Below are 13,710 nucleotides of genomic sequence, written 5' to 3' on the forward strand. Positions count from 1 at the left end.
GCGCTCAGGCCAAGCTTGCCATTAGCATTGTGGGCCCTGCCCTGGCAGAGCTGTGCCCGGCTGGGGGAACAGCAGGCACCTCACCGCTGCTCAGAGGTGGCACAGCACCCTCCAGGAACACGGTCCATGGCGATATGACTCAGAAGGAATGGTGTGGGGCTCAGTCAGCAAACTCAAATAAAACTTCCAGTTTGGAACTGCCAAAGTTTTTTTCTTGGGTTAAGATGTCAAAGCAGATTGTTGACACACTTCCGCATCTCTATTTTTGTCATGTACCCTCAAAGAGAGAAAGAATAGTCTTATCCCAATTTAAAGGAAAGTAAGTGTTGTACATCCACATCTTATTTCAAGGCGGGAATATGGATTTATTTGTCATTTAATTGTTTATTCAGTAGTCTCTATAAAATAAACCTCATTCTCCTTAGTATGAAAAGAGATTTTATGCCAAGACAACCCCAATTACAGTTTAGGATGTCTTGTTAATGTAAACATGCTTAATTGAAAGAATGAAGCAGGTTTTGCTGAAGTCTTTGTCCTTCTCCGGCATGGAGCATTCCTGAAGAACATCTTTAGATAGAAAGGTAACCTCCAGTCAACACAAAGTTCCTTGAAGTGCCCAGAGCAGTCCTTCCAGGCAGCTGAGCACTTGCAGATCCAATTCACCTTGGTAGGAATGAAGGACCCTCTCACACCCCCAAAATTGGGTGCTTATGGGAAAAAAAATTCAAGTGATCTCTAGTTGCTCATAACTGGACCCAGATTTTCAAAAGAGCTCTGGTACAACCTAGGTGCCAGAAGATGTGCATGAATTTTCAGGAGGACTCAGCAGAACGCCTTTTGGATAGAAAAAAATTTCAAAGATTAAAGTAAAGCTCTCCTCAAAATCGACCTCTATGTCTTCTAATGCTTCCCATATGACTTATGTTCCCTCACTGTAGGAGGCAAACAAAACAGAAATGGGGTTCTTCATGACAACAACGGATCTTACTTCCTCTCCTGCTTGTCTTGATTTTGTCTTCAGGTTGATTACTTTCTTACTCTGTGGAGTTGCTTGTTCGTGACTTCAAATGATTTACAAAGTGTCCAGCATAAGGACTCACATGTTGAAGGTTTAGTAGTTTTCTATCAATCAATCAGCTTGATTTGTCCTGGCAGCCCATTGGTGCCATAGCCTAATAGCTTGGATACCTTCCGGCTGACTTTTCCATCTTTCTTTCAAGCATGTGTTTTGAACTTCAAACTGTGCCCTGATCTTGTAGGGAAGAGAACATTACCTTTTTTTTTACATTTTGCCACATTTAACAGCAGCAAGGGTTTCTGAGGATTAAACACACAGGAAAGGAAATTAAGGGTTAAATCTAAGGCAGCAGTTATTGGGAAAGGTCAGAAGTTCTGGTTCTCCCAACAGCTGAGCAAAACCACAAGTGTTAGGAGGAGATCCGCTCTGAGGTCTGATGCCATCTTTCTGTCTTACCCACTGACAACCCTCAACACAAGTTGTATCTCATTTTTGCTTGTCATGTAGAACAATCCTTTTTTACTTCCCTCTCCCCCACCCCCCCTTTTCCCGCTTTTTTATGTTTGTTTGTTTTTTCTTTTAGTATATTATATCAGAGTTTAGCCAATACTTGCTATGGTGTAGGTTTCCATGGTCAATAACAACAAACATGATGAGAAAATGAGCAGCTGTCCTTCCATGCCCAAGAGCAAGTGTCTGCCTAGATGCACACGAGGCTACTGGTGGGTCAGCTGGTGGGTATCACGGCTGCCAGGACCGATATGCGGTGTAGTCTCGTGTTGGCGCATAGGATGGGTAACCTTTGTTCTTCTGGTATGGTGGGTGCCGGGGTGTCATGTTCATGTAGTCACTCTGGTGGTACATATTCTTTTTGGATTTTTGCTGTGGGAGAAGGGGGAAGAGAAGTGGGAAAACTTTTCTGCAATTAGTCTGCCTCACCTGGCGCGCTCATTCAAAAAGGGAGAAGAAGAAAGGGAAGAGGGTTCCTTTGAGCAGAGGGCTTTTGACTGTTAATAATGGATTTGATTAATTTTCCTTCTTTGAATTAACAAATTGTCTCACCCAACTCTCATATTAACTGGCGACAGTTCTGGCCCTAGGTCCTGGTTCAGGGAAGTAGTCATATTTCTAAGGCAGCCTCAGGTTTAAATACATTTACAGAGGAATTAGAACACATGTTCTCATAAAATAATCTATGGAATTTTCCCAACCTGAATGTAGGTGTCCAGTTTATCTGCTGAGAGATTTACAGTGCTAGTTCTCCAGGTAAAGGAATGCTGCAAACCAAGGATACAAACTGATGCCTCTCACCATCAATTCTCAGCTGTGGAATGACTCAGCAGAAGCAATATAGTCTGAGAAGTGAAGGCTGTCCTCATTTATTAGGAGGAAAAAAGAAATTAGCTTAATTTGAACAGAGTAAGAGCAGGAAAAATCAGCCCAGGCTATGTGTATCATGGCTTGCCTACCATTTACAGCAGTAACACACAATGTATATGTTGTTCTGATCTTTCCTTCAAGGGGCAAAAGAATCAGAGCTGATATTAATCTTTTATCTGTCTCACTATCTGGGCTTCAAAAATCTCAGTTCTACTGTTGAATTCCTGCCATATAATGCCCCTATGAGACAAGGGAAGCATCCTTTCTTTCACAAATGGGAGCAGCAGAAGACAGGTGAAATAATTTACCTATAATCACAGAGGAAATTTGTGGCTACAGCAGCATTTGAACCTCTGACTGGGCAGGCTGGGTACAAGGTTAGTGGTTTTGTGTAGCTTAAGGTTTTATTGATCAGGGACTAGGTAAAGTGCTTCCATGCTTTTTCCTTAATACTGATCATACCTTCTTTTCCAGTCTCCTTTTTACTCCTTAAGTTTCCTTCCTATGTACATAAATATTTGTGTATGCTGAAATGCACTTGTGATGCTGTGGAATTGGAGGATGTTTGTATTAGAAAATCTGATGGCTGAGTTATGCTGTACATGCAGAGTGGGGCAGTTACTGTGAAACATTTTAAGCTTTTTTAATATTAATGTCATATATATGCAAGATGTTTAACATAAGTTACATACTGCTTAAGCCATGCAATGCAGTTGATGCATGTAAATCATTAGATAAAAAACCTTTACCTGTATGTGTTTATCTCCATAATATAGCATTTTTAATTCACCTAAGAGGTAATTTTGCACAGGAGAAAGACATCTTGCTAGCATGAGCGAATGCTGGACTGTTACAGGATCAAAGACTGCTACCTTTGGAGAGGAAAGCAGTTTTCCTCCAGGGAAGGCACTGTGTGAAAATAGACAAATCTTTAGCTGCTTTCAGGAACTCAAGTGAAACAGGCTTGCCATGGCTGTCAAGTATCATATTTTAGGACCTTTTTTTACAATTCACAATGTCACCTAGGCAGCTGTATTTATATTCAGCAACACTCTAAATCCATCCACACTCTGGGTACATATTATCAGGGGAATACCACCACCAGCAGCGATAACAGCAGGTAAAAACTGATGCAGCAAACAGCACACATCGCAATGCAGCCTTGTCACTCTTGCTAGGGGCAGACACGTTAGTACCAAAGTGTGTAGCCATGAGGTACCAAACAAATATAGCAGCAAGAAAATGGTTCCAGTTGTAAATGATGGATTCAAAGCTACAGTATCTCACCAGGGCACAGCACTGTAACGCCAGCAGCTGTTTGCTGTAATCCTCTCAGCTCTCCTACGAGTCAGCCTCAACAATAAGGCACAAAGAAAGACCACTTAACCTGCCTCTGTATTTTCCTATGGCGATGCCCCATTTGATTGTTTTCCATCAGAAATAGCCATATATTGAGCAAGTGTATTTTTGTGAAACACTTAACAGATCTCAAGCTTCAGCTAGCACTGAGAGTGGCTTTCTGTATACAGGCAACATTTAACCTGTCAGGGACTCCAGGTTCTTTATAAAGGCTACCTCGTAAATGTGTTGAAAATTGCTATTTAACACCAAATATACAGGGGAAAGGCAGAGTGCAAGGAACAGAGCTCTCTAAGGTCATTGTTCAAGTCTTTCCCATGTGGTGTAAGTAGAGTAAATCATCTCTGGGAGATCACGATCCTAAGACTTGTCTAGTAAGATGTCCTTCCGCTGCCTCTGCATCATGGCTCACTCTCTCTTTACTCCAGTAGGCAGAACTGGATGTGCCCTGGGCCAGCCGACTCTCCAGAAAGATTAGAAAGCAAAAATAATGAGCCATAAGACTGTATCAGCTTTCTTAGGGTTAATGTACAGAAGCAGATGAGGGACTGCTGAGATCCCCGTGCTCCTTTTCTCTTGCAGTTGAGCTGACAGAAGTAGTGGGTGCTTGAGGGAATTGCTGGATAGGCACAAGACATCGGTGCAGGTGTTCTTGGGCCAACTGAGGGTTCCCTGAAGGTTGTTTTGCTGTAGGTGAGCTCCTAATGTCAGTATAGTCTCAAAGGGTTTTGCCAGGAATGCTTGTACTAGATTTCCCTGACAGGGACAACTGGCAGAGCTAGAGACACTGTGCTGGTGTTGCTGGTGTGCAGGACGTTACTGTTAGCTTTAGGACTCTACTGCAGAGCTCCAGCTGCCCACCAGGAGAGCATTTGGCGTTTCAACTCATGTGGGGCATAGCGTGGGTGTGCATATATAGCTGGGGTGAAGAAGCACTGTGACCCTGAAGTGAGGGGTGTCGGTGAGTTTGTGATAAATGTGGCAAGTGTAGCCTGAGAAATGAGCTAGGAACAAAGAGCATATAGAGCAAAGGGAAACAGTAGTTTCTTACCCAATAGTTAATAAAAACTGCTGTTATTAGCATACTGTAGAAAGCAAGAACTCCAGTCACTGCCACCATAATCCACAAAGGAATATCAGACTGAGGCTGTATTTGGATGGGTGTCTCTTTAAAGGAAAGAACAAAGAAAACTTTAAGTACATGAGAGCAAAAACCTCAATCTCTGCTTATTTACTCCTTGTTCCAATGTGCCATTTATATTAATCATCCCTTTAAGATGTCTTCTTCAGGACATCAGTTGCAAGAATATGGTTTTACCAGGCAATCCAACCTTTTTTTTTTTTTTTTTTTTTTTTTTTTAAGGAAACCGACTGCCTCCAGTAGTCATGTTGGGAGTGTGTAGGGAGGATAGGGAGGATACTGGTCTACAGAGATTTCCCGGCTTACCTTTCACGTGAATGATGGTCCCATTGCTCTTCTCATTGTAGACATATGGGGGTGGATACATGACCTCGATTTTGCAGAAGTAGATGTCAGTTTGGCTGGCACTCATATTCCAAAGACTGAAGATTACTTTGTCTTTATCATGAATCCCCTGGCAGTTGAATTCTTTATTTGAATTACTGCTAGTTTTGGTTGTATTCCATGAAACAAAGCAAACTTCAACTGCACTGTCCGTTCCTTTGTGCAGCGAAGCTCGAAATTCCTTCCCTGTTCCATTGTATGTGTAGTTGCAGACTAGAGTTGCAGTTTTGTTAGTTACAGTCAGCAAAGGGCGCTGAGAGACTAAAATCTTGTTTTCTGGAAGGGAGGGGAGGGGAGAGAGTGAGAAAAACACTTGTTTATAAAATACAGTATGAGACTTCAGAACCACACATCTTCCCGTGCAACTCTTCTCCATATCTCCTCTCTCCTGCTGACACTCCCTACTAGGCACTACGTAACCACCAAGCTCCAGAAGCAGTTTCTCACAGGAGTTCTTGTTGCAGCAGCCCCCCTCTATATAAATAATTATATAGTCATGAGGGGAGACTGTGAGGTCAAGAGTGTTTTTCTTCAGAGTTAGAACACTAGTACATGAAGTGGCCCATGTGATTAAGATTTAATGTCAGGGCTCAGTGGGCTACTCTGTGTGTGTGTATGTATAAGGCCACTGTAGTCCATCCTTTCCTTAGCAAGCAGATTCTCTGGGGGACATTATGGAGTGAAAATACTGTGAATTAAATGCTTAGTTTAGCAGTCAGATAAGAGAATATTATTTATGCATTTGCTTTTTAATCCAAGGAGGAGACACGAAGAGTTTGCAGGTCGAATTTGATGAACCATTTCAAGGGTTTGGACCTTGGATAATGAGCACTAAAAGCATGAATTGCCATCATTTTAATGTAAAATAAGTAATTTCTCTAGCTAGCAGCTGTAGTAGATTCTTAATCTCTCAAAGGACTCGGGAGCTGACTAATTTGACACTGCATTGGCACTTAGCACTTGAATGGCTTGCAAAAAGACACATCACACAAAGGTAAAATTCAATTTGTATTGACCGGACTGATACATAAACAGGAAATGTTTTCTGACATGTAGACCTCTGTGCTACCATCTGCCAAACAATGAAACTCTGCAAGGACTATGCAGAAAGACGACTTCTTCCAAGAAAATTCATCCTATACAAATCAGGCCCTACTTCTCAAACGATGATTCGTAAGTAAAGAGGAAGGGAGTTCTTGCCAGAACTACAGACAGCCCTTTTGTGTGTGTATATGACTGCGTAAGTCTTCATGCAAGCTCAGCTCATATAGGTCTTAGTAGCCTTTTATAGATCCCTGAGAATTGCTGTGGTTGTGAGAATGACAATTGTATCTCTTGTCCTCAAAATATGCTGCAAAATTTATATTATTTCTACTTAATCCATGTGAGAGACTTAAAAAAGGCTAGTCAGGGAAATGGAGTGGGAAGCAGGCCAGAGCCAGAATGCCCAGCAACAAGAATTTCACCATGTTTAACAATATTTAGGACCAAATGGATACATTTAGTATGTTCACACCTGCACGAGAAGATGGAGTACCCCAAACTCTTGAGTAGGATACTCCTTTGGGATGAATGCGATACAGAGGGTAAAGTAAACACAGAGAGATGCATGAGATGGCCGGGACTAGTGGTAGGGTGTGGGCAGTAAAAACAACCCATGGCTAGCAGGTTCTCCAGTTACCAGCCCAACCCATGAAACCACTGAAGTTCATTTTCTCACTGAAAGCCTTATTTACCAGCCCTCTCCTCTCATGAGAGCAGGAAGATATGAGACAGGGAATGCTCTACTGCCTTGTCTTTAGCAAAGAAAGATTATAGTCCATCTTCCTTCTGTCTCTTTGTTCAAGATAGCATGGAGGGTGGAGCAGAGCTCGTCACGGCTCTGAAATTTCATGTTTTCAGGAAACCCAAACACTGTGAAGCTTTGTTTTGATGAAGGATGAGTGTTTCCAGGCTTTCCAGCAGAAAGAGACCCGTATCTTGGAATCCTGATACTAAGCAGCAGATTAATAACAGACAGGGCAGGTTTCTGCTTGAGGTGCTGCCTGTGGTGAATTTTCATCGAAATGAAGACATTTCAGCAAAACACTTCAGTTTCATCGAATCAGCATTTTCCGACAAAGGCTCTCACATAGGCTTATAAGGCGTTCTAGTAAGGGGTGAGGTTTGGATTCCACCCCTTTAGATGAGGTATTTGGTCATATTATTTTGGCCAGAAAATGGATCTTTGGCCTAAATGGCAATGTGCAAGTCTAAGTCTGCGTTAGAATTGTTCTACCTTTACCACAGCAGAATTCTACACATCTCATTTGAGACAGAGTTTATTCTTCTGATTTGCACTGTAGCAGTGCCCACCACTACAACCCTGATTGTCAAAGGGACCAACTACACCTTCAGAAGAGACCTTTTCTGTCTCAGAGTTTACAATCAAAATAGGCATCCCGGAACAGACACTTGCAAAAGCATAACACTTCAGAAAAACGCTTGCTTGCTTTTCCCTGTAAGTACTTAAAGAAAACTAATGTTTATTGCTCAGCCTGATCAGATTTCCGCTATGGCCAGAGGAAAGACAAAGAACACTGAAAATCTCATCACTGAGGGACCACCTTAAAATGTTATTCTGATTCATCTGCAGACCCCTATGATTTACCCCCACCTTCTGCTGTTGTTAGCTAATCTGAATTCCTGATGTTTAGTACATAGCTTCATGCCTTGAGCTCCACTATTTAACTACAGCTTTGGACTATTTATGTCCCTGCCATGGTATTGTGCTAATTGGCAAACAGTCTCTTTTGATACACCCACCTAAAAAAATAAGTTCCTTTAACTTATTTCCACCTCTTGGATTTATGGTCCAGTCTGTTAGCCTCGGCATGCAGGCTGGATGTTGATAACCCAGCCCCATACTGCTGATGTTAGGATGCAGGCTGGCCGAGCAGTGAGAAAATGTTTATTTATGGATCATTAAATGAAGACTGCTCCTACATGATTTAAGCTAAGCACCCAAATCCATTTTCAGAAAGTGGGTCTACTAGTTCAGATCTAAATTGATGGAGGGAGATCTTTTGGTTTTCATTTATAGGAACTAATTAGCACCACATGAATTGGCTGGACTGCGATGCCAGCAGGGACAAGGCAGGCTTACCCCACAGGCATGTTAGACAGACCCTGTTCTCATCCTCCTCCTCCGGGCTTGGATTTTCTTTCAATTGAAGGAAGTCAATCATACCAAAATGTGTATTAGTTTCATGGAGAAAACAGAGTAAGGCCAAACATCCTTTACTTCACTTGTGATCTGAATAGGATTTGATTATATTCTTAGTAGGATCTGGACCATTCTGAGCAAACATGGGCTGAGGCTGCTTTTGCCTTCACAGAGGCAGTTTTTCTTGTAAGTGTCGCTTTGGGTTTGTTAAAATGGTGAAACTCTGAAACATTTAGTATGTGTTTCCATTAGTGTATGCTTTCCCCTAAATAGGGTTATGATTGCCATTTCCAGAGCTGTGTTCAGTCATGCTGCATAGTAATAAATATCTGTATCTTGGCCTTACCCAGCCAAGAAAATGGCAGTTATGAAAAATCATTGTCTACAGTTTCAAAAGGCTGTGAAGTCTAAAAATGTAAAATCATTTAAGTCAGTTTGCACAGGCTGCAAGGTCTCTCAGAATCTTAGGATTTATATGCAATAGTGTGTAAGGTCTCTAAACATTTGTTAAACTTTTTATACCTTATTTGTCATGCTAGACATTTGTTAAAATCACATGTGAAGGTTTTTTGCATCATGAAAAAAAAAGCCATCCATATATAATATCCATAAAATACTGACTCTCTAATCATGGACCCCTGATGCAAGCAAAACTTCATTGAAGTTTTGTTTTCTTTCTTTCTTATTTGCCAAGAAAGTGAAATAGAGACGACAAAGTACGGAAAATAACTATTTTGAAGGGGTTTTTTTCCAGAACTTTCCATGAATCATCATCAGCTATTGGAAAAAATATTCTGCTAAAAATATTTTGTGCTCTCCTTTCTTTCTTTTCTATGCCAGTTGACTTCAAGAAGCTATTTGCCAGAGCAAGGAATCTGGGATAAGTTGGGATTTCTATAAGCACAATGAGGAAATGGCTCACTTAAGTCCCTGGAGGAACAGGGGAAAACCTGAAGGGAGTTTATTTAATCCACAAACAGAAAGCCACACAGCTATGTTACAAACAAAGCTCTTCCATTTTTGCTGCTGCTGATCTGTTGTTCAATCACCTTTACTCTTCTTTCCCAGGTACAAGGGTCTTTCTCTTTTACTTTGGTTTTATGTCACCCAGCTGTGTGCCTAATGTGCAGCTGGAGGGATCTGCCCCTTCTAGCCGTTACAGACGTGCTTTCTGCTAGTCTTTCCTACTTCAGTGTGAGTACTGCAGGAAGCATAGTACTACATAAAGCCCAGGTGACACTCTTACTTTAATCAAACTCTGTGCGAGCACAGGGGTTTTTCTTGTCAGTTTGTGATATTTTTTTTATTTTTTTTAAAAAACAAGAATTTTTTGATGTCATCCTAATCTCAGCTAACCATAAACTGTCTGCATTCTGGTAACCTTAGTGGGCTAGAGGTTGATTTTTAACACCCAGAGACCATAAGCCAGAAGGTTATGCGCGTAGTAAAAAGATGAGGTAATTTGTGGTATGCTGCAGTGGGAACCCACTTATATTACTTATTTCACAAAATACATGGGGCAGGCAACTTGATCGTTGCTTCTCTGACAGACCATAGCAAGGTAATTATTTTGCCAACAAAAAGGTGGGGAAGACAAACTTTGTAAATGTTAGTGTTCATGCAAAAGGGAAATGAACAAACTGATCTTTAAGTCCCTTTCCGTGACTCAGACTCAACCTGCAGCACTCGCTGGTAGTCTAACAACAGCAGAATGGGACAAATTCTGTTGTCTTCCCCAAAACAAAACACCTGAGGGCTATACTACACTTTGTGTCTTGAGGAAATCCTGCAGGGTTTTGACCTGCCTTAATGTTTTCCATGTACTAAGGATCAATCATCTCAATCAAAATGAAGAGAAGAGGTGGAGAAAAGGTACGGGTAAAAGATGAGAGCCCTGAGAAGCAAGTGACCTCATGTGCTTCTCTTCAAGCAGTTGAATAGTCTCAGTGAAGCTATTAAGTCCTTCATGCAAAACCAGCGTTTAAATGTCTGTAGAGTCATGGCATAACCCCTGTGTCTGATAACCACACACTGTGTTTTATTTTGTTGCAATTCAAAGGAGTTGCTTAAAAGCTGTACACACCTCATGGAAATGTTTTTAAAACTGTTAACCCATGGCTGATACTTATCCCCTCCTGGGGATCAGTGCCTTCTCTGACAACCCAGGGGCCCACTGTGGAAATAATTATGATATTGCAAACACAGAATTATAAACGTGGGCAAAGGACAAGGAAAAGAAAGCCTATGATCGCTTAAAGAAATGTAGATCATGGTGTCATGCAAATTACAATGCCTTCACTGAGGAAAAGAATTATAGAAAAATTAGGCAGAAATAAGGAAAAATAGATTCAATAATATCTCTCATATTAGAAAAAGAAACTCTTTGAAGATGTTCTATATGTGAAAAGTTTTGTACTGGAAAACAGACTTTTTTTCCTCTCTGTAAAATACAAAACACTGATATTTGGAGAAGACCCAATAACAACAGTTCATAGGCCAGCGGTTTGAAAAATTATCTGTTTTAAGATTATCCTAGAAAAAGCCCTCATCCCTTGCTTTGCTTTGCATTTTGTCGTACTCCTTGGAAAGACGTGTTAGCTCTGGACATATGAACACTGCATCAGCAAGACAACACCCAGGCAAAATACCCTCAGCCACATCAACTGAAGGTTCGGAAAGATTCACTAAGACTCAGGATTTCAAAATCACAAACAGACATTTTTTGTTGTTGAAGATCTTTTCAGAAAGAAGCTAGGTATCTAGTAAGTATCAATAAACTACTAAACAATGCAAAATTCAGAAACTCGGCAATTCCCATCCTCCCCTCTTTGAGCTCAGTAAGCAACTCTGCTTTTGGTCCTTTTATTTGCTAGTCCTGTGAAGATGTGAGTGGGCTCAGCTCTGCAGCCCATCACACCGAGCCAGGCCGTGGTGGGACCTGGAGCTTTGCACAGGGGACTTGGGGGTGGTGGAGAGGCTGCCCCAAGAGAGGCACTGGCACCAGGTCTGCTCAGCCCCCCGAGAGAAGGAACTTGTGAGCAAAATTTGTAAAGGCTGGGGGGAAAAGGTGAAATAAACCCTCTGCTATCTGTGCATGCAATTTCCAAATGCATCTAAAGAGGAGTCAAATTCAAAGAAAGCTCTTGGGTCTTATCTTGGAGGGATACTTGTGGCAGGATAAAAATCAGCCTCTTAGTTATATCAAGTTGATCCATGTGCAGTCTTAGCAGCATGCTCTGTCTCTCCCCTTTCATCCAAACACAGAATAATTTGTGCAAAATCAATTCAAAGCTAGACCAGACCTTCTCCCTCCTGATGATCAAAGTGAGGAAAAGCAGTGGAAAGGATTGAAATGTGGGGGGGTTTTGTTACCTGTTACATCAGCAGTGGGGATGAAGCAGAGCACCACGAGGATCCCCAGGAGCATGGTGCTAATGGTGGGCCCGACGCCTTGTCCCCACCCCCTGCAGGAACTGCCACGTCTCCCAGGTCCCTGCAGGCACCAGCCTTCCTTCCCCATGGGGCCAGGCTGCACCCTCGGCTCCTCACACAACTTCTCTCCTCCTCCCTCTGCAGCACATGACGCGCAGCCAAGTGAAACCACTGTAATGGCAATGCTTGAACAGGAAGTTAAATTGTTTGATGACTTTAGCCTTAGGAAGTCGCTTCTGCAAAGCTCAGTAACTCCTAAAAGGTAGTGGAAGCTCGCCTTTCGAAATAGAGACTCTCGTCCCTGTACTGCAAGACGTGTGCTTGTGTTTGGGGCTCTGCAGGGTTGCTCCTATCAGGGAGAAATGGACTTCCCTACAGGTACTGCGCCGTTTCTTTACCAAGAGTAGGTACAGACGTACCCTGTTCCCATCATCATGGTAGACGCAAACAGCAGCTTCCAAGTTCCTGGTGGCCAAACCCGACCCCTCAGAAAGTTGTGTGCTCAGGAAGCTCCATCTCTCCTCACTCCTAGGAGCAGAAACTTTTCTCTCTTGGCCTGCCAGCTTGCTTCTGCCTCCCTTCCCAGCCCCTGGGAATGCTGACGTAGTTTGGCAGTAGATTTTCTATGTTTGGTAATTTTCATTTTTCTGCAACTGTTTGTCGCCTAAAGGCAGACACAACAGTGCAAGAAATAGCAACCTGGTATACCTTCCCTTTTTGAAAAAAATCCCAATTTACAAATAAGCACAACTGTAATCCAATTGACATTAAATAAAAACAGCATGCAGCAAGCACACTTCTCAGTGCTTTCACTAGAGGTCTTATTTAAAATTTTTCTCTTCAGTTCACCCGGTAAATGTTCACTCTTTGCCCTGCAAGCTCAATGTCACCTCTGCCCTTGAAAGAGCAGGATGGTGAGAGCCAGTTAATGGTATTTATAACTGTGAGGAACTCTGATTATTAACTATTTACTTTTGTCCACCAAAGTTGAAATATTTAACTATATCAATGCCTGTCATTATCTGTGATTTATTTGAGAGAAAAGGGGAGGCGTTTATCAGGAAGACTTTCAAGAAAATTGGGCTGTTGTAGAAAAGGATGAAGAGCCATGAGCTGTTCTTCCTTTTCCCTTAGTATCTGAGGTCTTTAGGCCATGTTTTATCAAAAATTACATATGCAGTCTAAGAGCAGTCTAGGAATTTTAATGATAGTCTTTTGTTTTGTAATTGGTGTAAATTGCCTGCAATACTGAAAGTTTTGGAATTTCCTTGTACTTAAAAAATAAAAAAGAGAAAAAAAAACAGTCAGATTCTCTTTTTCTTAGCCCACTTTTGTGGTTCCTAGATAAATATCCTGAAACCTTTTTTGAGTCATAGGTGTACCTGCAGTTATCAGTGAAATAGTCTCAGCTTAACTCAAAGTGAGAATCCCCCAACAAAGTTACAAAATTTGGTATCTTTTTGCTGAACGGCCCTGTCTTGGAGATGAAAACCACTGTTGTCACATCTTCTGGCTCAGGTAATTGAACCTACACAACATTTATCGAGCCTGCTGCACACTTCTGCATCCTGGCTGTCAGATCCTTTCTGTATTTGGGATATATACTGGAAATGCGTAGAGTAAATTCTCCCCTCTTAGCAGAAATAGCAGAGTATACTGCAGAGAGAGTGCTACTGCTATTCATTGCACTGGCATATGTTGACAAAGCGGCAGCATTTAGATGGAAATCTGATTGTGGAAACAATTGTGTAGGAAGACATTCTGCTCTAGGATGACTACTAACAAAAACCA

General features: G+C 41.8%; 1 protein-coding gene across 1 annotated transcript; it reads right to left on the reverse strand.

The window, feature by feature from the left end:
* Positions 1–347: 347 nt before the first annotated feature.
* CD28 (CD28 molecule) lies at positions 348–12,055 on the reverse strand. Its single transcript, XM_074594537.1, has 4 exons — positions 11,860–12,055; positions 5,205–5,558; positions 4,809–4,924; positions 348–1,900 (listed from the first exon to the last, which is right to left on the reverse strand). Exons 1-4 carry the CDS (start codon positions 12,005–12,007, stop codon positions 1,760–1,762), a joined length of 759 nt encoding a protein of 252 aa, XP_074450638.1. The 5' UTR covers positions 12,008–12,055; the 3' UTR covers positions 348–1,759.
* Between the last annotated feature and the right edge of the window lie 1,655 nt (positions 12,056–13,710).

This window comes from Larus michahellis, chromosome 7 (assembly GCF_964199755.1).
Source record: "Larus michahellis chromosome 7, bLarMic1.1, whole genome shotgun sequence".
Taxonomy (NCBI): domain Eukaryota; kingdom Metazoa; phylum Chordata; class Aves; order Charadriiformes; family Laridae; genus Larus; species Larus michahellis.

Coding starts and splice junctions, on each gene's coding strand:
- CD28 (XM_074594537.1), bottom strand. CDS start 12,007: ATGGGGAAGGAAGGCTGGTGCCTGCAGGGACCTGGGAGACGTGGCAGT. Junction 5,559..11,859: donor CCCCACTGCTGATGTAACAG/GTAACAAAACCC, acceptor CCTCCCTTCCAG/AAAACAAGATTTTAGTCTCT. Junction 4,925..5,204: donor GACCATCATTCACGTGAAAG/GTAAGCCGGGAA, acceptor TTTCCTTTAAAG/AGACACCCATCCAAATACAG.